The sequence below is a fragment of the Phoca vitulina genome, unplaced genomic scaffold (assembly GCF_004348235.1).
Source record: "Phoca vitulina isolate PV1807 unplaced genomic scaffold, GSC_HSeal_1.0 scaffold41, whole genome shotgun sequence".
NCBI lineage: Eukaryota > Metazoa > Chordata > Mammalia > Carnivora > Phocidae > Phoca > Phoca vitulina.
The window spans coordinates 6,402,948-6,429,382 of NW_022589744.1; the positions used below are offsets into that span (position 1 = coordinate 6,402,948).

A 26,435-nucleotide genomic window follows, 5' to 3' on the forward strand; every position below is an offset into this window, starting at 1 on the left:
AACCAAATTCTTTTCCAGATATTCAAAGACTAAACACGATCTGGCCCCTGGCCCTCCCCTCTAAAATCTCTTTGGCTCTCTAAACTCTATCCACAGTGGCCTTTCCTTTATCATCAAACACATCCAACTCATTCCTTAATTAACAGTTTGCAGGGGCACCTGGGTGGCTCAGTCAGTTAAGCATCTGCCTTTGGCTCAGGTCATGATCTGAGGGTCCTGGGATCGAGCCCCACATCGGGCTCCCTACTCAGTGGGGAGCCTCCTTCTCCCTCCCCCTCTGCCTGCCACTCCCCCTGCTTGTGCATGCGCGCGCTCTCTCTCTCTCTCTGTCAAATAAATAAATAAAATCTTTAAAAAAAAAAGTTTGCAGAAGCAGTTCCCTTTATCTAAAAAGCTTTGCAATAAAATCCTCACATATTTAGATTTTTCTTGCCATCCAACTCTTAGTTTATCATTCTCAACACAGTCCTCCCTGAAGATACAATCTAAGTTACATGCCTCCCAAGACCACCCCATTATTTCCTTCACAGTCCTAGTGCTATCAGTAAATATCTCAGTTACTTATTTACCTGTTTCTATCTACCCTTTCTTCCTCTAAAAACATATTTCATGTTTATTTAATTATTCATCTCATTTACCATCTCTCTGGTTCATTGCCTAAAATTTTTTATTAGTTTTGTTTTTACCTGCTTGGTCAATTTCTGCTTCAACTTCTAGCTTTAAGAACACATCTTCCAAAGTCGTCATTGAAACACCGTAAGAAATTACACCCAAATTTGAATGCGTGTCTAGAGCAGAAAATAAACCTAAAGGAAAAAAAAAGAATGTTGTGTAGTTAAGCATATCATCATGAATTATTCTAAAATACTCTTTTAAATGGGATAGGACTAAATTTACTCTGCTAGCACAGTAGTTCTCAAACATTTTGGTCTCAGAACCCCATTAACATTCCTAAAAATTGCTAAGGACCCCAAGGAATGTTTGCTTATAAAGATATATCTAGTGGATATTTATCATATTATAAATTAAACCTAAGAAATATTTTACAGACAGAATGATAGGCAGGGCACATTAAAGTTGGCTTATGTAGTTCATTCTAGTTAATTAAGGATTTTTTTCCCTAGGAAAAAATCAATTAAATTAATATAGAAAATCTGTTAAATGACATAAATGTTACAGGAATTCTGCACAACATATCTGCATCAATAATATCCTTTTGATTATTAAGAGATCCCTAAACAGATACGGAGACTGAGTATGAGTTCCTCGATTAGAAAGCAGAAAAATAATGTCACAATTAAAATAATTCAAGGGTTTACCATATTATTATGTCCTTCGTTATGGAATCATGAAATTGGAAAAGAACTTGAGAACACAAACAATTGTGTGTATATAATTACATATTCCCAGGAGGCTGCCGAGCAAATGGAGCAATCTTTCTTGACAACAAAGCAAATACATTTACTTAAGTTAACATATTAGTTACAGTTTCCTGCATAGTGTTTGTAAAAAACAGAAAGAAAAAAAACCCACGTTAGCTTGTAGTTTCTGATTTTCAAAAGTAAAGTAGAAATGTAAAAGTAAAGTAAAGCCACCTGGGAACATGTAAATATTACACAGAAAAATATATAACAAAGTAAGCCAAGAAAACCTATTCCCAATGCAAGATCCTGGTTCAACAATCAGGAAACTGAAAGTAATACCTGCAAATTTGTCCATGTCCTTTAAAGGCAAGCTATACACAAGTTGTTGGTCATTCTGTTGTAATAAGGTAGCTCCAGGTATATGTTGTTTAACCAGGGAAGAAAGAGCTTCAGTGGCACAGTATCTGTCTATGTACATGCTAGAGAAAAACAAAAGTCATAATTTTTTTAATAATAAACAACCAAAACTAAATTCTGAATGCTTGAAGTAAAGTTAGTGCCATAAAAATTGGCCAAAGCACATTATGGCAAATCTGGAATATAGTAACAGCAGATCAAGAATACTATAAAGTCAATCAAGAATGAATGATACCTTAGGCGGTAGCCAATCCCCCATTTACTTTTGAGAAAAATTGAAGAACCAACACATTTCAACATTCCTTGTGATATGACTGCTTTCCTATCTGCAAACAGAAATTTGCATTTCAATTTTTAAGTTAGTAACAGCATTTGCATTTCAATTTTTTAAGTCAGTTGGCATTTATATTTCTCCCATATAAGACACCAATATCATCATTAAATATTCACAACCTTATTAGAAAGAAACCAGATTATCACTTCCTGGTTTTTAAATGAGAACACTGAGGCAATGAGAAAACATATCATTTGCCCAAGTTTTACATAGCTTTAAGTGACAAAGCCAGACATTGTACCCACACAGTTCCGACTCTGGAGTCTACTTCCCTAATACTGTTCCGAATATCTCAAGACTCTTCCTAAAAGGCTCACTATTGCAAGCGTGTTCACAATTTCCTTTATAATCAAATGTAAAAACAACAAAAAGCAACAACAAAAAAGTCAGTTTGTTGGGTTTTCTAAATACTTTTTTTTAAAAACAAAGATACTACTGAAAAAATGAATCTACAATGTAGATGAACACTGGCTTCCTTCTGGGAGAGTGGAATTTTGGTACATGGCAGTCAGCAGGTGCCTCTATGACCAGCACCCATTAAAAACCTTGGGCACAGAGTCTCTAATGAGCTTTCCTGGTAGACAACATTTCACATAGGTTGTTAACAACTCCTTTCTAGAGAAATTAAGCATATTCTGTGTGACTCCACTGGGAGAGGATTTTTGGAAGCTCATGTCTGGTTTCCTCCATGTCCCATATGCCTTTTCATTTTGCTGATTTTGCTTTGTATCCTTTCAGTCTGTGGTAAGAACTCGTAAGTATAACTATATGCCAAGTCCTGTTAGTTCTCCTGGAAATTACTCAATCTGAGATGGTCTGCAGGACTCCCAAACACAAAAATATGTAATTTTTAAACAGTTTAAAACACACAGCTGTGAAGATCACACACCTTCTTTATTCCTTGGGATTTAGTATCTCTATCCATCTCCTATTTGGCCCCATGACCTTATCCTTCAAAAATGAAGTAAAAATCTCACCAGCAAGAATGTCAGCTTCATCCATGAAATGAGTACTAAACACTGTTACTCGATTAGATTTTCCATATTTCAGAAGATTCCAAACAATATGACGAGAACAGGGGTCCATTCCAGCTGTTGGTTCATCTAGCAATAGTATCTGTGTGAAAAAGAGCAGGGAATGGCAGAGAATCCTCAGAAAAACTAAAATACATAAAATTTATGGACATGGGAAAATTTCCCATTTCAAATTATTATTTCCAACAAGAAGTTTATTAGATCTGAGTTTTTCACTCATATATGAGCTAGCATAAATTTTTTAAACTATCAGTTTGGCAAGTGAATATTTTCCTTGTTTCAATTTTAAAAGACTAATATCAGTAACATATATGACATAAGTGTAATAACAATCAGATACGTAAACTAAAAAATAAAACATTGATGGGGGTTAAGAGAAAGATAACTTAACATAAAGCCAGAACCCAGAGTCATCCCAAGCCACAGCAGCAAGGAGAAATGGAGCAGGATGGCGGGGACCAAGAGGGCTCAGGCTATAGCTTTCTAGCCCTATGCAAAGCACTTTAACAGATGGTTCTGTTTTACAGGACAAAGAAGAGCACAGAACAGACACATACAAAATAAAATCAGTAGAACAGTGAAAAACTGAACTATTCCTTTGGTTTTGTTCTCTTTTTAAATTTTATTCTGAACTATTACAAACATATAGAACACTAAAGAGCGAATTAGAACAATACTGTTAAAGCCACCAGTGAAATGCAACAAATGCCATTTTTTAGGCCATATTTTCTGCAGATCTTTTTTTAAAGAAATAAAACATTGCAAATATAACTAAAATCCATCCTTTCCATTCCCCTTCCTAGAAGTAACCACTATCGTAAATGTTTTATCTTTATGACTGGAGTTTCAAACTTTTACTATAATCACATCCATAATAATGTACAGCATTTTATGCATACTGAAACTTTACATAACGTATTATTGCATGTAAACATACAATAGATTATATTTGTGTATAATACATTAATATTTATTTACCTTTGGATTCCCAAGAACAGCAATTCCTAAAGACAGTTTTCTTTTTTGACCACCACTTAACTTTTTAGCTTGATTATCTTTGATAGCCTGCATGTCTAAATCCAGTAAAACCTTCTGTACCTGTAAAGTGAGAATGTTATTTTTTAAATTATACGATTTACATAATTATCAGTATTAATTTTTAAGTGTTTTGATTTTAATATCAACTTAAAAAATGTTCTTTTAGTACAGACTTTAATTTTGACATGTATTCATATATAATTTTGAAATAACAGATAAAAAGATTCCTGACTGACAGGTCTGTTTTACTTTTGTGACTTCCTGGGTACTGGTGAAGGGATCAGTTAGAAAGCTCTATGTGTGTGTATGTGCGTGTGTGTGTGTGTGTGTGTGTGTGTGTGCGTGTGACAGAGGAAAGGAGGCAGATGTGAAAGGAAAGGAAAGGAAGGAAGAAAAGAAAAACCTATATTGAGAGGCTAGTATCCTCCAGATGAAACAAGGACTATTTTATATGTGCTAAAATATTTACTCCAAATTCCATCCAATTCTTTGTAATAAATTTGTTTACTGACCCAGAACAGGTTTTTATTTAGCTTTTCATGCATTTTTTTACAAGTTATTACGAAAGGTTAGTAATTTATAGGGAATAAAGTAAAAATTTCTATATGAATGACATACTTCTTGTATTACATTATTGGCTGGTATTCCTTTGATTGAAGCCAAAATGGTTAAGTTTTCTTCTACTGTCAAAACATCAAAGTGTGTATCTAACTGTGGACAAATGCCAATCATTTTTCTTGCTTCAAACATTTCATCTATTTCTGAGACTCTGTGTCCATATATAGATGCAAATCCTAAAAGCAAAATATATATTTAAATTTATATTAACTATATTAAATATTAAAAAGTATATATGCCTTAATGTACACTAATAATTTAGTTACCTGTATGCAATAAATATATAAAGTATGAGTTAATATAAACTTGGAAGATACAACAAATCCTCATTTCCATACTATCGGTGATCTGCTTCCACCTTATTTCCAACCTCATTTTCCTTCATTTTCAGGTGATATTACATAGTGGAAAGAGCAAGGAATCCGAGCTTAACACTAAAAATAACTGTGTACTGGTACATTATTTACACCTATATTTTAGTAGCAATTTTCCTTCATTTCCAGGCATCATTCAATAGTGGAAAGAAGAAAGAAACTAAAAAATTTCCCCTAACTAGATGTGTGGTCTTGAGAAAATCAATCTGAATTCCAGCTTTTCTCTTCTATAAACTAAATACAAATATATCCTACTTAAATTTAAGAACTATTAAATCAATGTGATAATGTAAGAAGAATTATAATAAAAATCATAAATTCCTATTAAATATATTACCACTATCATTAAAAAGTGACACAATTAGGAATAAGCAACAAAACTAATTTCAGAAGTTAAACTACATTTTAAGAAATGCAGATTCAATACATGGAAATTCAGCCTTTCTTAAAATATTTATTGTACTGCCACTCTATGAGGTCATTGTGGAAATATGGAGCTGCCATATTAAATTCTCACCTACACGGCAATCACATACAACAATTATATGTTTAAGGTATTGCTCTTATAATTCTATTTTGGGAGATGGTGTTGATATTTATCATTCTTTCCTTTTGAACTGTTGTTGCATATTTAGAAATCTGTACCTACAATCTAAAATATCTATAGGTCTCATTTAATTTCCAATTAATTACTGATTTATCTTTTCTTGAAAATGAAAATACACACAAATATCTGATAAAATAAGTAACAAAATCAGATCCTTTTCACTTTATTAAACATGATTGAATCATTTTTATTTTCTATTGAAAAACAAACGTGTATAATAAAAAAATAATAAAACACATTTACAGACACTGAGGTTGGTCTCAAATCATTGAAAAAAATCAATCAGTACATGTTTGGATGAATCAAGGATAAATAATAAATGATATATATTTATATAAATATAAATCAAGGATAAATAATTATTTTATGATACCTTGGTTAATAACACTAATAAACCGAAGTAAGAGATTTTTTAAGTCAGAAAACTCTCACCATCAGAAGGCGGGCATAGTCCACAAAGAATATTCATCAATGTACTCTTTCCTGTTCCACTGTGGCCAAGTAATGCAGTAATCTGACCCTCGTATATGTCAAATGACAAATCTAATTCAGAAAAGAAGACGACTCAAATGTGATTTTTATTTCTGTTGAGCTATGCAAAATGATAACTAATACTTGAATAATCTTTAAATAAATCAGTAAGTTCAATGACAGATTTAAAGTTATCAGCGTATTTAATAGCATAATACTTAATATTATAGGATAAAAATTCCTTGTTACAGTCAGTGCTATGGGCAACAAGTAGTAAAAATAAACTTATTTTTTGTTATATTAACAGATTTCAAGAATATACAAAACATTGGGGAGGGGTTCTGTGAACCCACTTTTGGGACTTTCTAAGATAATTAAAACAAACAAAAATTTGTTTCCAAGGGTATTAACAAGGTTAAACATTGGTAAAAATCTAGAAATTAACCAATAGCATGGGAATGGAAGAGTAAATGCCTTAGAAATTCAATTTAAATAAAAGAAACATGGGGAACCTGGGTGGCTCAGTTGGTTGGGCATCTGACTCTTGATTTCAGCTCAGGTCATGGTCTCAGGGTCGTGGGATATAGCCCCGAGTCGGGCTCTATACTCAGAGGGGAGCCTGCTTGAGACTCTCTCTCTCCCTCTGCACCTCCCCCCCTTCTCACTCTCTCTCTCCTCTAAAAAAAATAAATAAATAAGTAAAACATAAAATGAAGAAATATCACTAGATGGACATGTCAATGATTAAAGGACAAAAGACAGGGATCTGAAAACCCAGCTTTGAATCATTGTAGACCCTGATCTGATGAAGGTGACCTGGGATTCTGAGTTATCCCTAGAGCTTCAGGCCAGAAGCAAAAATAAATCCTCTCTAGAGGAAGATCACATCATCCAGAGCATCAAATAATCTCTACAATTTTCATATGCAATACACACTCAGTCAAAACCAACCTGGCAGGAAACAGCAAGAGAAGATCAAAACCCAAGAGAAAAGACAGGTGACAGAAACAGACCTAGAGGAGATTTAGATATTGACACCATAAGATTCTAAAACAACCATTCTATCATGCTCTCAAGAGAATGCTGACAAAGCACTAAAATCCACATAAAAGAACCAAGTGGCAAGACAAAAACTGGAAAGGGTAAGTGAAAAATATTTCCATACATAGTTTAATCAGGTTAGGCCGAACTACAGAAAATTAGTAAAAGACAAGAAACATTATAAGCAAGTATCTAGACTAAAGCAGAGAGACAAAACAATAAAAAATTCAGTAGAGAGAATAAAAGACAACTGGGATAAAATGAAAAGTCATAAACCTGTAATAATAAACCTAAAGGGAGAGAAAAAATAGGACAAAAGCAATACTGGAAAAGAAATGGCTGAGAATATTTTTAAACAGAAGAAAGACATCAAGCCAGAGATTCAAGAAGCACTTATATACCCAAAGTAGAATAAATGTAAAACAAACAAACACCAACAAGGCAGGTGGTAGTAAAACTGCTGAAAACCAAAAAAAGATCTTTAAAAACAGCCAGGGTAAACGTATATACCAACAACAGAGAAATGATAAAACTAACAGCTGTCTCTGCAGCTCAAACAATGGAAACAAGAAGACAACAGATTACATTTTAAAGTGCTGAAAAAGAATAACTGTCAAACTAAAATTATATATTCAGAGAAATATCCTTCAAAACTAAAGGTGAAAGAAAGATATTTGCAAACAAAAACTGAGAAAATGTATCATTGTTAGACCTGCATTAAAGGAAACAGTAAAAACATCTTTTTCATGCACAAAGAAAATTATCCTACATAGAAGATCAGAAATGCAGGAAGTAACAAAGATAAATGATGTGGTAAATATATAGGTAAATATAAAAACAACGCTAGTAACATTATCTCTGGTTTAAAATGTACGTAGAATTAAAATACATGAAAACAACAGCATATAAGTTGGAATAGGGATAAAAGGGATAAGTAAGGATAAAAGTAAGATCCCGGACTTCCTTTTCTTGCTTTACTATTCTACAAATACTATTAATTAGTAAAGCACTAATTTATAGAAGTCAAGAATATATGTCATAATATCAAGAGTAATTTCTAAAAAAGGCATACATAGCTAAGAAAACAACAGGGGAAAAATGAGAAATGGCACAATAAAAAATCATTGCTTCCAGTTCAACTAGCCTATTGAAGGATGAGAGACCATATAAAAAAAGGCAAATTATCCCACCTACAGTCCACTAGACCAACTAGCCTATTAGCCAATTATGTATGTGCCCAGACCACCATCCAATCCCAGATAATCCACGAACTGACTGAAGAACTGCCCAGGCAAACTGGAGATTCCTTAGCCATAGTAAAATAATGGATGCCTTCAGCCACTGAGCATTAGGGTGGCTAAAGCTTAATGGTTAGAGCAGAAATAGATAAATGATTCCATACCGAGAAGCTAGGAACAGGAGAACAAATTAAACTCAAAGAATGTAGTAATACAGAAATAACAAAGAGAGTAACACAGCTCAATAAACTACAAAGCAAATAAATGATAAAGAAAACTAAAAAAGTCAGGGTCACCTGGGTGGCTCAGTCATTTAATCATCTGACTCCTGGTTTTGGCTCAGGTCATGACCTCAGGATTGTGAGATCAAGCTCCGTGATAGGCTCTGTGCTCAGTGCAGAGTCTGCTTGGATTCTCCCCTCTCCTTCTACCCAGCCCCCCCCCACTCATGTTCTCCCTCTCGCTCCTCACTCTCTCTGTCTCAAATAAATAAAATCTTTTAAAAAAAAGAAAACCATCAAAGTCAAAAGTTGATTCCTTGAAAGATTAATAAAATTGACAAACCCACTGTAAAGCAAATGAAAAAAATTATCACAAATTACTAAATGAAGAGAGGGAACATCATTACAGCCTCTACAGACATTAAAAAGATAAGAAGAGATTATTATGAACAACCTGTAACAATCAATTTGGCAATTTAAATGAACAAATCCCTTGAAAATAACTCACCAAAAGAGAGTGCTGAAAACTTATAAACTGATTCTAATGCACTTCCATGTAATTCTTTACATGAGAATGCAAAGTGCCCAAAATACAATATTTAAAGTTATCAAGACTAACTATACAGCTATGATAGTTAAAATAGTTAGAAGCAAGGATAGATAAACAGACCAGTGGAACAAAAGAGTTCAGAAGTTAAACCACAAATTTATAATCACTTGGTTTAATTTTTTTTTTTAGAGGGGGGTGGTGGGCAGAGGGAGAAAGAGAATCTTAAGCAGACTCCACGCCCAGAGCAGAGCCCAATGCAGGGCTCGATCTCACAACCCATAGTCACTTGATTTAATTTTTAAAATAACTACTGAGATATGGTTGACAAACAATAAACTGTACATATGTCAAACAATCTGCTAAGTTTGACATGTGTATATAACCATAAAACCATCACCACTATCAAGATAATGAACATATCCATCTCCACAAAAAGTGCTGCTTTAAAATGTCTCTCCCGGGCACCTGGGTGGCTCAGTCGGTTAAGCGTCTGCCTTTGGCTTAGGTCATGATCCCAGGGTCCTGGGATCGAGTCCCACATCAGGCTCCTTGCTCATCAGGAAGCCTGCTTCTCCCTCTACCTGCTGCTGCCCATGCTTGTGCTCTCTCTCGCTCTCTGACAAATAAAATCTTTAAAAAATAATAATAATAAAAATAAAATGTCTCCCCCTTCTGCCTGTTCTACCCACCTTTACGCATCTCCAGATAATCACTGATCTGCTTTTTTTCACTAAAGACTAGTTCTGCCTCTTCTATAATTTTATACAAATTTAATCATATGCTATTGCTATTTTATTTCTGGCTTCTTTCACTTAACAAAATTATTTTGAAATTCATCCATGTTGTAGCATGTATCAAGAATTCATTCCCTTTTTTTGCTGAATAGCATTGCATTGTATGGGTATACCACAGTTGGGTTTGTGTATTCACCTACTGATGAGACATTTAGGTTGTTCTCAGATTTTGTCTAACAACTAAGGTTACAATGAATATTCATATGTAAGTCTTATTATAAAATTATGCTCTTGGCCAAATACCTAGAAGTAAAATGGCTAGATCACATTATAGGTGTATATTTAACTTTTTCAAAAGCTGTCAAACTATTTTCCAGAATAGTTGTGCCACCTCACATTCCCTCCAGCAGTGCATGAGTTCTAGCTGCACATCTTCACCAACACTTGGTATGATCAGCCTTTTCCAATTTTAATTGTTCTACAGTGCTGTGTGGGGACAGATGGTAGCCACGTTTGTGATAAGCATAGCATAACATATAGAAAATAATAATTTTATTTTTTTTATTTATTTTTTTTTTTTAAAGATTTTATTTATTTGAGAGAGAGAGAATGAGAGAGAAAGAACACATGAGAGGGGATAGGGTCAGAGGGCGAAGCAGACTCCCTGCCAAGCAGGGAGCCCGATGCGGGACTCGATCCAGAGACTCCAGGATCATGACCTGAGCCGAAGGCAGTCGCTTAACCAACTGAGCCACCCAGGCGCCCCAGAAAATAATAATTTTAATCATTCTACTAAATATGTAGGTTTTAATTTGCATTTCCCTAATAAGTAATAATGTTGGACATCTTTTCATGTGCTTATTTGCTATCCTTGTATCTTCTTTGGCAAAGAGTCTATTCAAATACTCTACCCATTAATTGGGTTGTTTCTTATTACTTAGTTTTGAGAAATCTTTATATATTCTGGATCAAAGTCCTTGATCAGATATATGATTTACAACTATTTCTCCCAGGTCTGTAGTTTGTCTTTTCATTCCCCCTTAACAGGGTCTTACAAAGAAGAGAAGTCTTTTTAATTTTTATAGCCCAATTTATCAATTAGTTATTTTATGGTGCCATATCTGAGAAATTTTCGTCGAACCGAAGGTTTCAAAGCATTTCTCCTATGTTCTGCTCTTTTTGAAGTTTTATAGTTTAAGGTTTTACATTTAGGTGTATGACTCATTTTGCAGTTAGTTTTTGTATATGGTGCCCAGGACAGACCAATGCTCACTTTACCTAATTGTTTCAACAGCATTTGTTTAAAAGTCCATCTTTTCTCTAGGAGGTTATCTTTCCACCTCTGTTAAAAATCAGCTATTCATATATATATGGGCCTACTTCTGTGCTCTCTGTTCTGTTTCACTGATCTATTTTTCTGTCGTTTTTATACCAAAATTACACTGCCTTGATAAATGGAACATTTATATGAAGTCTTGAAACAAGGTAATACTAGTTCTCCAACTTTGTTCTTTTTCAAAGGGGTTTTGAGTATTCTAGGTCATTTGCATTTTCACGTAAATTTTAGAGTCAGTCAAAATCTACAAAAAAGCGTCTAATGGGATTTTTAATTGTGTCTGAATCTATTGAAATTTGAGTAAAGTTGACATCTAACATTGAGTCTTCTTACCCATGAACACAGTATCTCTACTTATTTACATATTCAATTTCTTTCAGCAATGTTTTTTTATTTTTCAGGGTACAATCCTGTTACAACTTTTGTCAGATTTATCTATAAATATATTTTTAGATACTAAGAGATATATTATTTTTAATTTTAACTTTTTAGTAGTATATAGGAATATAATTGATTTTTCCATATTTATCTTATATCCTGTCCCCTTTGCTAAATTCACTTTTTATTTCCACTAACTTTTTTGTAAATCTCATTGGATTTTTTAAATGGACACTCTTAGGAACTGCAAATAAAGTTTCATTGCTTCCTCTCCAATTTGGATGCCTCCATAATACTGGTGAACCATATCTTATCAGCTGAGGGCCTACAGAGCAAAAACAGGTTTCCCTGAGAAGACAGAATTCTACCTCAATACTGTAGCATAGATGTCCTCAGTTTCCAGCCTGCCAGCCTATCCTATGAATTTTAGAACCAAGACTGCAACTTCAACTCTGGCCTCAGTTTCCAAGCTGCCATTCTGCCCTACAGATTTCAGACTTGTGGGGCCCCACAATCATGTGAACCAATTTCTTAAAAATAACCTCTTCATTCCCTCCTTCCCCTATCTCTCCAGGTCACCTGCTGTCTGTATGTATGTGTTTCTGTGTCTGTATGTGTATCTATTCTATTCCTGACCACATTGTTAAACAGTCCACAAATCTCAGAATAGTTTCCACAGCAAATAATTATCAGACTAAAAATGTCAGTAGTACTGTACTGACACCGAGAAACCCTGTGCTAGGTCAAAAGGGAAAAAAAATAACATATATATACATGCATAATAATAAATCGAAAAAGGAAATAGACTTACTCAAATAGTTGAATACTTTTTTTTTTTTAAAGATTTTATTCATGAGAGAGAGAGCACAAGCAGAGGGAGGGGAAGAGGGAGAGGGAAAAGTAGGCTCCCCACCAAGCAGGGAGCTCGATGCGGGACTTGATCCTAGGACTCTGGGATCACAACCTGAGTTGAAGGCAGATGCTTAACTGACTGAGCCACCCAGGCGCCCCAATAGTTGAATATTTTTCATCTTTAATAGATACTACTTTTTCCTTTTACTATTTTGATGTCGTTAATTTTATTATGAGTATTAATTACATAAATAAAGTTCCCCTAAAAGAAAGAGAAAATTGTGATAAAGAAGTTTAAATTTCCCACAAACTATGCAAATTGTTTTCCGATTTGCACTTTACAATTATGTACTGATACAAGGAAAGCTACTTACTTCTCAAAGCCTCCACATTTTCACCTTTCTTTCTGTATGTCTTCTGAATACCACTGATTCTGAAAAACACCATTTTCTACTTAAGTTTTTAAAGTAAATTATAAGGATGTGTGTTTCCATATATATTTTTATCAAAGCTGTCATATTTAATAGGAATAATAATAAAGTACCTTTCTACTAAAACAATAAACCTAAGAGAGCTGACAATAATTATAAAATTATTTTAAAGAAGCCACAGAAGTATATAGTACTCCTCTCCATTTTAAGTGTTATTCATTCATTTTTCATAACAAGCCAACTTCTAAAAATAAAGCATTTGGCCCAAACAATTTATAGATTTCTTTTCATCTTTGATACTTTTCTATTTATAATTTATCAAATACTTGTGACATCAGTTAAGGGAGATTAAAAATCAAATGCTGTATTTCACATCAGCACACACTTCAAACTATCTATAAATGTGAAGTGGTTCTCTCATTCCACTTTAAATGTCTTAAATAACTTTTTAAAGAATTAATGGTTTCATTAACCAGTTTAAAATTTGCCCTTGATAAGGCAGACCATTAGCCCACTTATTACATCTTAAATATTTCGCTCTCTCTTGCTTTTATATATTTCTCTTAATTTGAAAAACACTTCTTCTTCCATTTTTTTTTTATTTCTTTTCTCTTTCTTTTTCCTGTTATTTTTTAAATTTGGTTTTGACTGATATAGCAAGGCACAGTAGTGAATTTCTTTGGTTCATAGAAATTAAACTGATACTTTAATTACCTCACAATACCCAAAGGCCTATGAAATTAACAAAGGACAATACAGACAATGTAGCCTGAATAAAATTATAAAGTTAATATTTATTCTGTTTCAATCTACATAATGGAGCAAATTTGAAAACAGCTTAATTGTAAAATAATAGGTTTTATTACTTTAAAAAATTTCCATTGAAACATAAAATTTCAAACCTAGCACCTTATTCTAAATGGTTACAAAGAAAATAAGAACTTAAAAGAAACTAGCTCAAATTAATACTGTGTTTTAAAAATCATGAGATGTGTACCAAATCTCTTAAGATATAATACTTACATACATTTTTAAAAAAACAGGATTTAAATGTAGCAGCTTCCATCAATACTTCTTATACCTAGACTACCAAAGATTAAATGATACCTTATGGCTTCTTTTCCCATAAATTCTGAAGAAACAGGCTCAACAATTTCATTAAAACTGATATTCCCATTAACATTGCCCTCTGATAACTCCTTATAATTTCTTTTATTCTTTGACCAATACGATGGCTTTAGAAAATATAAAGATGATCTCCGTAAGCCAAATTCCCCTGAAAAACAAAAAAACTTAATTGTCATAACAAATTATTTCTAAAAACCAGGTTTTGAATCATAAAAGCAGTATCTGAAACTTATGACCTAGATCTAATGTTTATATAAAAAGTATTAAATCAGCATTGGGTGAAAAATATGTTTTATTGACAAATAATTCCAGTCCATAAACAGTCTAAGATACTCAGAGTGAATGAGAATATAAAGGTGAGTGAAATGCTGCAAATGACATATCAGATAAAGGGCTAGTATCCAAAATCTATAAAGAACTTATCAAATTCAACACCCAAAGAACAAGTAATCCAATCAAGAAATGGGCAGAAGACATGAACAGACATTTTTCCAAAGAAGACATCCAAATGGCCAACAGACACATGAAAAAGTGCTCAACATCGCTCGGCATCAGGAAAATCCAAATCAAAACCTCAATGAGATACCACCTCACACCAGTCAGAATGGCTAAAATTAACAAGTCAGGAAACGACAGATGTTGGCAAGAATGCGGAGAAAGGGGAACCCTCCTACACTGTTGGTGGGAATGCAAGCTGGTGCAGCTACTCTGGAAAACACTATGGAGGTTCCTCAAAAAGTTGAAAATAGAGCTACCATATCATCCAGCAATTGCACTACTGGGTATTTACCCCAAAGATACAAATGTAGGGATCCGAAGGGGTACGTGCACCTGATGTTTATAGCAGCAATGTCCACAATAGCCAAACTGTGGAAAGAGCCAAGATGTCCATCGACAGATGAATGGATAAAGATGTGGTATATATATACAATGGAATATTATGCAGCCATCAAAAGGAATGAAATCTTGCCATTTGCAACAACGTGGATGGAACTGGAGGGTATTATGCTGAGCGAAGTAAGTCAATCAGAGAAAGACATGTATCATATGACCTCACTGATATGAGGAATTCTTAATCTCAGGAAACAAACTCAGGGTTGCTGGAGTGGTGGGGGGTGGGAGGGATGGGGTGGCTGGGTGATAGACATTGGGGAGGGTATGTGCTATGGTGAGCGCTGTGAATTGTGCAAGACTGTTGAATCACAAACCTATACCTCTGAAACAAATAATACATTATATGTTAAAAAAAAAAAGAAGAAGATAGTAGGAAAGGAAAAATGAAGGAGGGGAAATTGGAGGGGGAGACGAACCATAAGAGACGATGGACTCTGAGAAACAAACTGAGGGTTCTAGAGGCGAGGGGGGTGGGAGGATGGGTTAGCCTGGTGATGTGTATTAAAGAGGGCACGTTCTGCATGGAGCACTGTGTGTTATACGCAAACAATGAATCATGGAACACTGAATCAAAAACTAATGATGTAATGTATGGTGATTAACATAACATAATAAAATTAAAAAAAAAGAAAAATGAAAAAAAAAAGGTGAGTGAAATGCATTTTCCATTCTAAAGGAACTTACATCTTTATGGCTACACAGATATATATAACAGCAGCTAGAACACAATGCAGAACACAAAGCATGTCATGCATGGTACTCATAACAGTTCAAAAGAGGAGAAGTTTATACCTAGATAGGGAATCTGTCCTGAAGGCTTAAATGAGTCGCATCTTAGTCTTTGAAAACAGCTAGTATTTAATACTTAGAAAAGTGGATATAGTTCATGGAGAAGACTTTTTAAAATCAGGAGAGTAACACAGCAACAGGACAGGCATTGAAGACTTAGACATGATAGACAGTGACGGTTGCTCACACAGTATATATCCATTTTCACCTCTTTCCCCCCAAAAACTGACACTTCCCATTTTTTTAAACATCCACTCCTCTTCTAGATGGCCACATCTGATCTGATCCCAACTACAGAGAAGATCCTAACTGATCTAATCAGTATGTGGCACTCTCTGGTTTACTGCTCCAGCTGTAAGCACGTAACCAATCAGACAAAAGCAAAGATTTTAGGTGGGGGAGAGAGTCACCCTCCCTCTTCCCCTGGACATGAACAAAGAAGCATACCACCGCAGCCAAGAAGAGAGCAAACCTGCCAGACTCAGACACAGGTGGCCAAAGCATGGAGAAAGTGGGTCCCTGATGACACACAGTTGAGCAAGACAACCAACTCGGAGTCTATCCTATCTCTGGACTTCCTTTTAAGTAAAACAATCGATTTCCTACTTTTTTAAGCCAATTAAAACAGTTTTCTGTTAAGAATAACTAAAAACAATCTAACTGATATACTGGAGCTGTGTTCAAATAGGTAAATAGGATGAATACAGAATACAATACGGAGGGACAGAGTGAAAATAAGGGATTAAATATATAAAAGTATTGTGAAGGATATTAATACATAAGGAGTTTCTATTTAATGCACTAGGATATGCCCAGCGAGGTGATTTCTGAGCAGGTGAATAACTTGATTAAAGGGAATGGTGAAGTTTTAGATGGACTGAAGGCAGGTAATGAGAATAAAGGTATTACAATGGTGTAAACGAGTGCTGCCCAACCTCTCCCTCTGCAGTGATGGAAATGTCCTCTATCTGTACTGTACAATACGGTAATGGTCACATGTGGCCACTGAGCAGTCGGAAGGTGACTTGTGCTACCAAGGATATGGACTGTTAATTTAATTGATTCTAATTAATTTAAATTTTAAAAGCCACTTGTGTCTAGTAGTTACCATATAAGTGCAGGTCTGAACACAGACAAAAGTATAATGAGGAACTCAAAGGGCAAAGTCAAGGGAGTGTTAGATATTTTAATAATATTTTGAATCTACAGGAGTTGGTTAGACATGCACAATAGATAAGGAGAATGGTAGGAGTTACAATGACTTCATAGTTTTGTACCTTAGAGGATAAAATAGTGAAATACTTTAGCCAAGAAAGACTGACACAGGGAAGGACAGAGATAAATTCAGTTAGAGATTTAATGTTTTCAAAGCAAACTGCTCTCATTTTAACAGAATCTCCTTATGTTCACTAGTGGTTAAGATACAGGTACAAAATATACTTATTTAAAATTAAGTTAAAAGCTTGGACAACAAATATGACTTAGGGTACTGTGGCTAGAAAAAAAAATTTAAATTAAGTTGACTCTATGTGAGCAAAAAAACTAAAAATCTTTAAAGTAAAATCCAATAACTACCTGCATACCTGGAATGACTTGATCAAGATAGACAGCCAAGAGGACATAGAATATACTATTAAGTGCTAGCATGACAATAGTAATAATTAGAGGATATGGGCCTTCAGTCAAATTAGAAAATAAAGCACCTTCATTAAAATCTTCTAAGTGCATGACCTGAAAAATAGAAACACCAACTTTATTATATAAGAATGATAAAAATAACTAAAAGCTAACACTAGAGTTACTCATTATATCCAGATTGGTGGTAACCAAACTGGGCCTTTTAACAGATTAAACAATCTGCCAAATTAGTAGTATGAATTTACAAGGAAAACAACAGAAACTTTACCAAAATATAAGTTTATCACAACAATCCATTTCAATCTTTTTAATGTTATGTTTCTAAAACTAGTATATATCCACTCCTGGGGCTTTTAATTCTAAGGCAAGGACTATCAAATGAAATAACAATAAAGTATGCTGTTAATATTAACTGGTGCAAACAAATGGTCCACATGGAAGTCAAACAAATTAAGTATTACAGGATAAAATTATGATCAGCATCCTTTCAACGCTGAAAAGGGAGAGGGTATTCTGAATAATTAACACAACTATTATTACATTTTCATAGTAGATATATGTGAGAGAGCAGAAAGAAATATACTAGAGGCTGAGGCCTTATTTAGATCCCAGATCTGCCACTAGGTGAATAAACTTTAACCACACCACTCTGGATCTCAGTCTCCTCATCCATGAAATGAAGATGGGTTAAATAAACACGAAAGTCCCTCTCACAACCAACAAAACATGAATCTATAATTCTACCTCTCTAAGTGAAGGAGAACTCAGTGGACTCTTAAAATGTATAAACAATAGTTCTTAGGTCCAACATAATTAAAACTTGTTTAACTCAATGCTCATAAACAATGTGCCTTAGATCTCACAAATCAGAATATTCTATCTAGTCAACATGAATCATCTCTTACATTAGTAATTACATTTTTTCTTTATACATTAACCAAATTTATGTTCTATTATATAAAGTAGTTTCTCTTAAGAATTTTTCCCTTAGAACCTGACTGCCCCTGTAAAGACTAATAAAAATCAAATAAAAACTTTAAAAATAAATAAATATATTATTTAGTTGAATGACAATCCCATGAACCCTAAAGCAATAAAATCCACTGAGTCTACTTATTTCACTAATACAGTCATGAAAATTTGTTTTGCTCCACACACAATTTTCTGCCAGGTACACATCCAAGATAAATTTACAAAAGTAGCAATGTAATCAGGCCATAGAGCAATCCAGATTACCTGATGCTTAAAACAACAACTTCTAACAAACTGAGTTATTGCAGTGAAATAGATTACTGAGACATACTGACACACAGAGTAGAAAACTTATAAACAGATCATATAAATGAAAAACTAGAAATGGAGAAAATGTAAATAACACCCAGATAAAATGTACTCCAGTATTCAAATAGCATTCCTTTCTCATGTGGACATTTTAAAATAATTTCTTTGCAAATCCAAGGTAGTATGCATTGTAGTATAACAGGCCGCATGGAACTGAAGAGAAAAAATATTTAGTGAAAGCAAGATAAATATATTACCTACCTGTGCAATACCAATCAAAAAAGTACACTGACAGAAAGGACTGAAAAGCCACACTAATGATTTGGGAAAACTTTCCATGAAGACTATCAAAAGGCCAACAAATCCAAAAGCCACAGTGACTAAAAATTCAACTATTCCCACATGTTTTGATTTTTTAAAAAGAGGTGTCAGCATTAAAGCAAAAAATATCTGTAAAATATAAATATTAAGGTTAATGCATTGTTCATATACATTGGTATGAAAATAAAATTAGTTCTGCTTGTGAAAAAACAAGTTATTTTCATTGGAAAATACATTCATTGAAATACTTTCTAAATGCTATCTATGGTATTTTATTTTCATGTAAGTCATGATAAATACATAACAAAATTTAAGATGACAAACATTAAAAACTACAATTTATATTTAGGCAAACATAATTACCTCTACACTATAGAAACCATAAGCAGTCATATGTTTCTGCAGTTAAATGTATACATATGTGAACAATAAACCAACCAGCTTTTAAACAGAGAACCTATCTTTGAAACTCAATGTGTTAATAAGATACAAAATCAGGTAACTGTATACAGAAGTCTGAGTTGTTTGTAAATTATCATGTTAAAGAGCAAGGGTGATCATCAAATATTTAACTGGTATAGCATGGGCACATAAGCCAATCAAAATGAAAACCGGAACCCCTGGAAACAAAGCCTGCATTCAGCCAATATACCCAATTCATGGCAACACTGCCCAAGGGCTGCATCTACAAAGGCATACCTTTATAAATCATCACCTTGTAACATACATTAACTTGAAATAGTCAGGACTTCATGAAAACAAAGGGTTTGAAAAAAGTCTAGTACTAGACCATCTTAATTATACACATAATTTAATTATATGAAGATAGTAAAAGACTCAGAAATTGTATGTGAAATACATTATATGAAAAAAAGTTAAATTTGAGACTATTTTGTACCTTTCCTGAAAATAACTTTAAAAATAAATACATTATTTAGTTGAATGACAATCCCATGAACCCTAAAGCAATAAAATCCACTGAGTCTACTTATTTCACTAATACAGTCAAGAATATTTGTTTTGCTCCACACACAATTTTCTGCCAGGTACACATCCAAGATAAATTTACAAAAGTAGCAATGTAACCAGGCAACAGAGCAATCCAGATTACCTGAGGTACAAAGATGCCACATATAATTCATTTATCAGTAACCTAGTAACAAATCAACTGTAAGTTAACCAAAGATAATACTTTGCTATATTAATCAACTACTTTGACAGTTTTTTATTCCCATTCAAGTTAAAATACTCACAGACGATAACCCATACAGGAAAAAAAGTAGAAATATCACAATGCAGCTACTTTGAGGGAATAACGAAGAAGCTGTTGCAATGACTGCCATAAGAAGGGACATAAGAAAAATCAAGCTTGTATACAGAAGAACCCAGGAAAGCCTAAAATGAGAATATAAACACATTTATGGTTAAATGCATAGGCTTTAACAATTAAAAAATCATTTCAAACAAAACATCAGCTTTATTTTAGCAATTTTATTCTTAAAATCAAGTTTATTCTTTCCTGTGTATGCTCATTTACTGAAAATTAATGCTCTTATAACTAATTAAAAATACATTAGTTAAGTTAGAGGTAAAAGTATAATCTGACATGAGATAAAACAGTGATTATCTTAAGAGTCAAAAAAAAAAAACTTTACAATAGCAATTCATGACTAATTTAAATCTAATAGTCTCAAAAGTTTAATGGTGTACAACATTACTGATTTTCTTAAAATACAAAAGAGTTTAATGACAATTTTCTTATGGCCTGGGCTATAATTAAACCTCTGACAGCTTTTGGTACTTTAAAACAACACTAATCAACTAATCAACACAATCACTAATCAACAACATACTTACTACATGTAAGATCAAGATCAACAATGGACTCACTATATTTACTCAAAATTTCTTCCCAAATCAGAGTTCAATGGAATTGCTGCAATACTCAGGTTTGTTTGTTTGTTTAATGTAAGCAGATCATGATTTAATGTGTGCTACCATAAAAGCACTGAAATAGAACTAAAAGATACCTACATTACCAAAACTGACTCCATTTTACAGAGGCAAAACTGAGGCACTAAGAAATTGATTTGCCTAAATGCTTCCAACTACCACTTCTTCACAAAGCACTTTAATAATTTAATGCAACTTAAAAACCAATCACTACTCAAATGACAGGAAAAAAAAAACATGCAAAGAAAATACATTATACACAATGACCCCATTATGTGAAGTGCCATTATTAAAGTGTTGTAATTAATTGCTGCATTGGGCTAAATGGAATAAAATTTTGTAAAATGGACTATAATAGCAAATCACATGCACAGTATTAACTTTCCCCCCAAAGTGAGGTCAAAATAAATTTTCCTACTACACAGTGGGAAAAGTAAGGAAAATTCACTCAAAATTATTTATAAAAATGCATGTCTCTATAAAATCATCATTATGTAAAATTGATGACACATGAAAGCTCACTTGTGAAAACATTTTTCAAATTTGTTTCTCTATAAATTATTTTGTGTATTTTCATCTTAATTCACACAAATAACTTTTTTCCCACGTGGGGAAAATCCCATATACCACCTATGCGAACTTCAATCATTTTAATTAAATTTTTAATAACATGCATATGCTATGATACTGGGGGAAGACTATAACACACAATTAATTTCTAACTTTCCAAGATCTCAAATGTTCTATACACTGAAATACATAGAACACACCTCATCGATTAAGACAAAATGTGAAATAAAATTTAAACATAATATATCAATATCAGTTTTCCAAATCCCACTTCCCTTATGGTAAAAGAAGAAAAAAAAAGCCAAAATATTGCTAAAGCTTGCTGCCTAGTCTCATATTCCAAGACAAAGGTAATCATTGTAAGTAAACAGGATCAGCACCTCCTCAAATTGAGCAAATAACAAAATTACAACACTGAAGATCTTTATACTTAATTATTAATCACACTAAATAATAAACTTTTAATAACATACCAAAAGGCAGTATCATGAAGTCCCATTATCTTTAAAAACTCCTTTAACTTTTTCTCTTTCTCTGCTACGATATGAATTGCCAAAAAATATCCAAAAGGTGAAAACGCTATAACTAGGTATATTAAAATTACTCCTCGGGGAAAGGTATCTATCTCAACCACAGCAGTTTCTCCCATAATGACAGCTTTAGTTGACTCCAGTTCCTTCCAAAAGGAAACATTGGTCTTTAGCTAGAATTGGAAAATACAAATACAATCAATGAATTTAATTCTGATAGTGACCCCCAATAAAATGTGACAATTACAACCCCAAATTTAGTATGAACCCATTACAAATACAATCCTCAAAAACCACACCTGAAATGAAGTGACTGACCCCAATATCATGATATAGCATACATTATTGCTTTTATTCATTCTGGAAGCATACCATAAAGTCTGTAGTTGGGAAGTGTGTAAATTTTGAGGAAATAACTTGTCGAAGATAATTATATTGAATAATTATCATCTTAAGCAGACTATTATATACATCTTAACAAAAATATGCATTTATAAAATTGAGGAATTAAGGAATGATTATTAGTACCATGAAAGACTCTCTTTAAAAAAATCTTTTCAATAGTATGTCCTATTGTTTTAAAATCTATATATGCAGCATGTATAGACAGAATAATAAAACTTTATGCCATATGATACTTCTATCTTGTCTAAAATAAGATCTGGCTCTGTCTATCCATCCAGTGTGGTCTGGGCTGTGGATGGCTAAGGTCTTTGGCCAAAACACAAATAAGTAGTATAATACTCTCAATGTGATAGATCCTATATTTCACTGTCTTTACCTTAAACTTCTATATTATTGAATTTGGGTAATATTAATACATTTATACCATCTTGTAAGAGTATATAAGACAATCCTATACCTATCATTTGGTTCTTACAACAACCCTGTCAAGTAAAGCATTATGATTGTAGTCAGTTTACTACATAGCAGTCTAACAATTAACAGAGACATAGGTCTCCTATTCAAGGTCTCCTGTTCTTTTCTACTAAAATGTGAGACACTCAGTAAGGTCTAAGCATGTCTTTAGATTATAACAGTTATACACAATCCTAGTGGCAGTACAGTTTAAAACACAAACTTGGGAGCCAAAAAGCCATAGTGTGAATTAGCTTTGCCACTAATTAACTGAATTTTGGAAAGTCACTTAATCTTCCCGTGCTTCAGTTTCATTTTTAAATTGAGACAGTAATTGCACAAATCTCATATGGTTGCTACAAATTAAATGGATTCATATTAGTATATCACTTAGAAGCAATGCTTGGCAGGCACCTGGGTGGTTCAGTCAGTTAAGAGTCTGCCTTCAGCTCAGGTCATGATCCCAGGGTCCTGAGATCGAGCCCCACATTGGGCTCCCTGCTCCACAGGCAGCCTGCTTCTCCCTCTCTGTCTCTCATGAATAAATAAATAAAAACTTTAAAAAAAGAAAAGAAATGATGCTTGGCAAATAAGTTATAAATATTTATTATATAAAAATGAAATCTCCTACTATGATTAACATAATAAAAATTCTTACTTTCTTTAACTTATTTTTATTCAAGGGGAAAGTCTGTAAATATACATCTTTCATAAATATTACCCATGGTCAACACAGATACAACAAGACAGATATATGGAATGCTAAGTTCACATGTTTAGAAACCATCAAATAAAAGTGGGGTCCGAAAAATATTAAATCAGAAAACATGACTTCTTCCTCATCTTTTTTCTTAAATGAGCTGTAATATGTATTCTGTACATCTGACAGTAGACAAACCAAATCCTAACTGTAAAGACTTAGGGCATAATTGTTAAAATATGGTTTGGCTTTTTCTCTCTCTCAAATAAATAAAATCTTTAAAAAATATATATGGTTCGGCTTTATTTTATTTCCTTCATCATAGTTACCTGTATAATGGCAGCATCTATGGATGCTTGTAAAACTGTGAACCCTGAGGTCCAGTACTGAGCAGCCTCACATGATGTTGAACAGCCAGCTATGGGGACAAAATGTGAGACATAAGTATTTGCACAACATGTAAGTGCTTTCTTTTAAAGATAACATATGGAGGATTACTAAAGCAATATAATTAATCAATCTCCATAGGATCGAAGAATAAGCAATTGCCCTTTGAAGGCAAAGAATAGCACATTCCCGATTATTTATTTGAAATTTTTGAAATAAAAGAGTTACATAGAAAGAAATCAACTGTAAGCATGGTTATTTAAAATAAGTCACTTTTCTGTTTCAAGGTAAGTCACTCTACAGTGACTTAGTCAGATTCAAAGCACTTCCAGATGCCAGGACAAGTCCAGGTTAAGAGGACAGGAAGAAATAAAATTTTCTAAGGGCCTTTTGGAATCAAGTCACAAATACAGTACTCAGCATAAGGGACTTTAACACTGCTCAATAAATATTTGTGGTTGATAGTATCTCTTCAGAGGTTTAAGCACTGAAGGCTGTTTTCCATGATATAAACATAAAACTAATAAAGTTCATTGGTACAAGACCTTGAAATTTAAAGATACGTAGCACACCACATACGAAAAACAATTACATGGAGAAAAAAAATGCCGATTCAGAAAGTCATATAATTCAAAATAAAATTTTGCTTTCTGTTACTGTAATTAAAATATATACAAATGTATTAAAATTAAAATGGATGTTACATAAATTATATTTCATATTACATGTAGATGTAGACGGATATTTGTTTATACATATACATTTATGCTATACTTGACAGTTTTCTTCTCTTTTTTTTTTCTCTTAACAAGTAAGTACAGTTGAAAATGCCAATGTTGGACCCCATCAAATTCTGCATATGAACTAAAAGCAGCAAAGATATGCATTTATTTGATTTACAAGATTATTTAAGGCTATTTACCTCTTGAATCCATATAAATAGAAGATACTGGAATTATATCAGGAAAAAAACGGAGTTCGTAGGACATGAAGTCTTTGAAAACCACACCCACAAAGTTGTTGGGCTTAGAAAGACTGGATACTAACAATTCTTTTTCATTTGCATATTCTTCAGTAATTATGACTGTAAAATATTGTAACAATAAAGTTAACTCACAAATTAAAAGTTTAGTACCAAACAACAGACCAAATTTAGCATGATATTTGATGAATATAGTATTTTATAAGCACTTCTGTGTTATTCTCTAACTTTCAAGAAAATAGAGCCATGAATATACTACATAATAATGAATAACAGTACAATTTCAGACACTATTTCTCAGCTGTCATCTGAGTACATAAATTATGTGTCTGTGTAACACATAAAAGTTATTAATATGAAGTTTAGCATAAACTTTATTATGCAGTATATGTAGTTCGTTTAACTATTTCAAAGTAACTTCTTGATAAGTGAATGGATATTTTATTTTCAAATATTTCTTCTGAAGAAGAAAATTCCATTATCCTTCTCAGAAACCAAATATGTACTCTGGTAACTAAGACACACTCTCCCTTGAATAAAAATTGCCATTTCAACCCCAGACTGCTTGTTCCTTTCCTAGAAGATATATGGAGAAAATAATCTCTGAGATTCCTTTCACATCAGATAATCCCAATTTTTTAACGTTTTCTTAGAGTTTTATTTACAAGCAACTAGTCTTCACTAAAGAAGTTTCAGGACATGTGGTGAAACAGAAGAACACAGGATTATGTGCTTAACTGTGTTATTTACTAGCTATGTGAGCAGAGATAAGCAATTTAATTCTCCAAACTTCAGTATCCTCATCCTTAATTCCTAGCTGATCACACTGGTTGATAAGATCAAATGCAATTACAAACATAAAAATGCTCTGTAAATTATAAAGTATTACTTCAATGTTAATTCATGATTTTCTGGACCTTTTAAGTTGGACACAGATTGACCCGAATAAAGAGGGTGTTAGTTCAACATCTTACCAGTCATGTTACCATATATGGATGCATGTCCCACTTTCAGACAGTTCTGTGGTTAAAAAGACAGAACTTTTTAAAAAAAAAAATCTATATATAGGGGCGCCTGGGTGGCTCAGTCGTTAAGCGCTTGCCTTTGGCTCAGGTCTTGATCCCTGGCTCCTGGGATCGAGCCCCGCATCAGGCTTCCTGCTCTGCGGGAAGCCTGCTTCTCCCTCTCCCACTCTCTCTGTTTGTGTTCCCTCTCTCACTGTGTATCTCTCTGTCAAATAAATAAAATCTTTTAAAAAAATCTCTATATATTTCTACTATTTTAGCATCTAAGTTAATACACACTGACTTGGGTTTCTTTGGTGTATATGCTTTCCTCTAACTCAGAATTACCAAAGAATTTTTTT

General features: G+C 33.3%; 1 protein-coding gene across 3 annotated transcripts in view; it reads right to left on the bottom strand.

The window, feature by feature from the left end:
• The window catches only part of ABCA5 (ATP binding cassette subfamily A member 5), a 131,708-nt gene that overhangs the window by 32,796 nt on the left and 72,477 nt on the right, over positions 1–26,435 (bottom strand). For all 3 annotated transcript variants that reach the window (XM_032429786.1, XM_032429785.1, XM_032429788.1), the window contains exons 4-18: positions 25,010–25,171; positions 24,030–24,118; positions 22,086–22,315; positions 20,343–20,484; positions 19,030–19,218; positions 17,433–17,580; positions 14,146–14,314; positions 12,982–13,040; positions 6,219–6,329; positions 4,806–4,981; positions 4,128–4,247; positions 3,093–3,231; positions 2,017–2,107; positions 1,704–1,843; positions 687–806 (exon numbers count right to left, since the gene is read on the bottom strand). In XM_032429786.1, the coding sequence (XP_032285677.1) occupies positions 687–806; positions 1,704–1,843; positions 2,017–2,107; positions 3,093–3,231; positions 4,128–4,247; positions 4,806–4,981; positions 6,219–6,329; positions 12,982–13,040; positions 14,146–14,314; positions 17,433–17,580; positions 19,030–19,218; positions 20,343–20,484; positions 22,086–22,315; positions 24,030–24,118; positions 25,010–25,171 (2,085 nt within the window). The remainder of the gene's footprint in view (positions 1–686; positions 807–1,703; positions 1,844–2,016; positions 2,108–3,092; positions 3,232–4,127; positions 4,248–4,805; positions 4,982–6,218; positions 6,330–12,981; positions 13,041–14,145; positions 14,315–17,432; positions 17,581–19,029; positions 19,219–20,342; positions 20,485–22,085; positions 22,316–24,029; positions 24,119–25,009; positions 25,172–26,435) is intronic.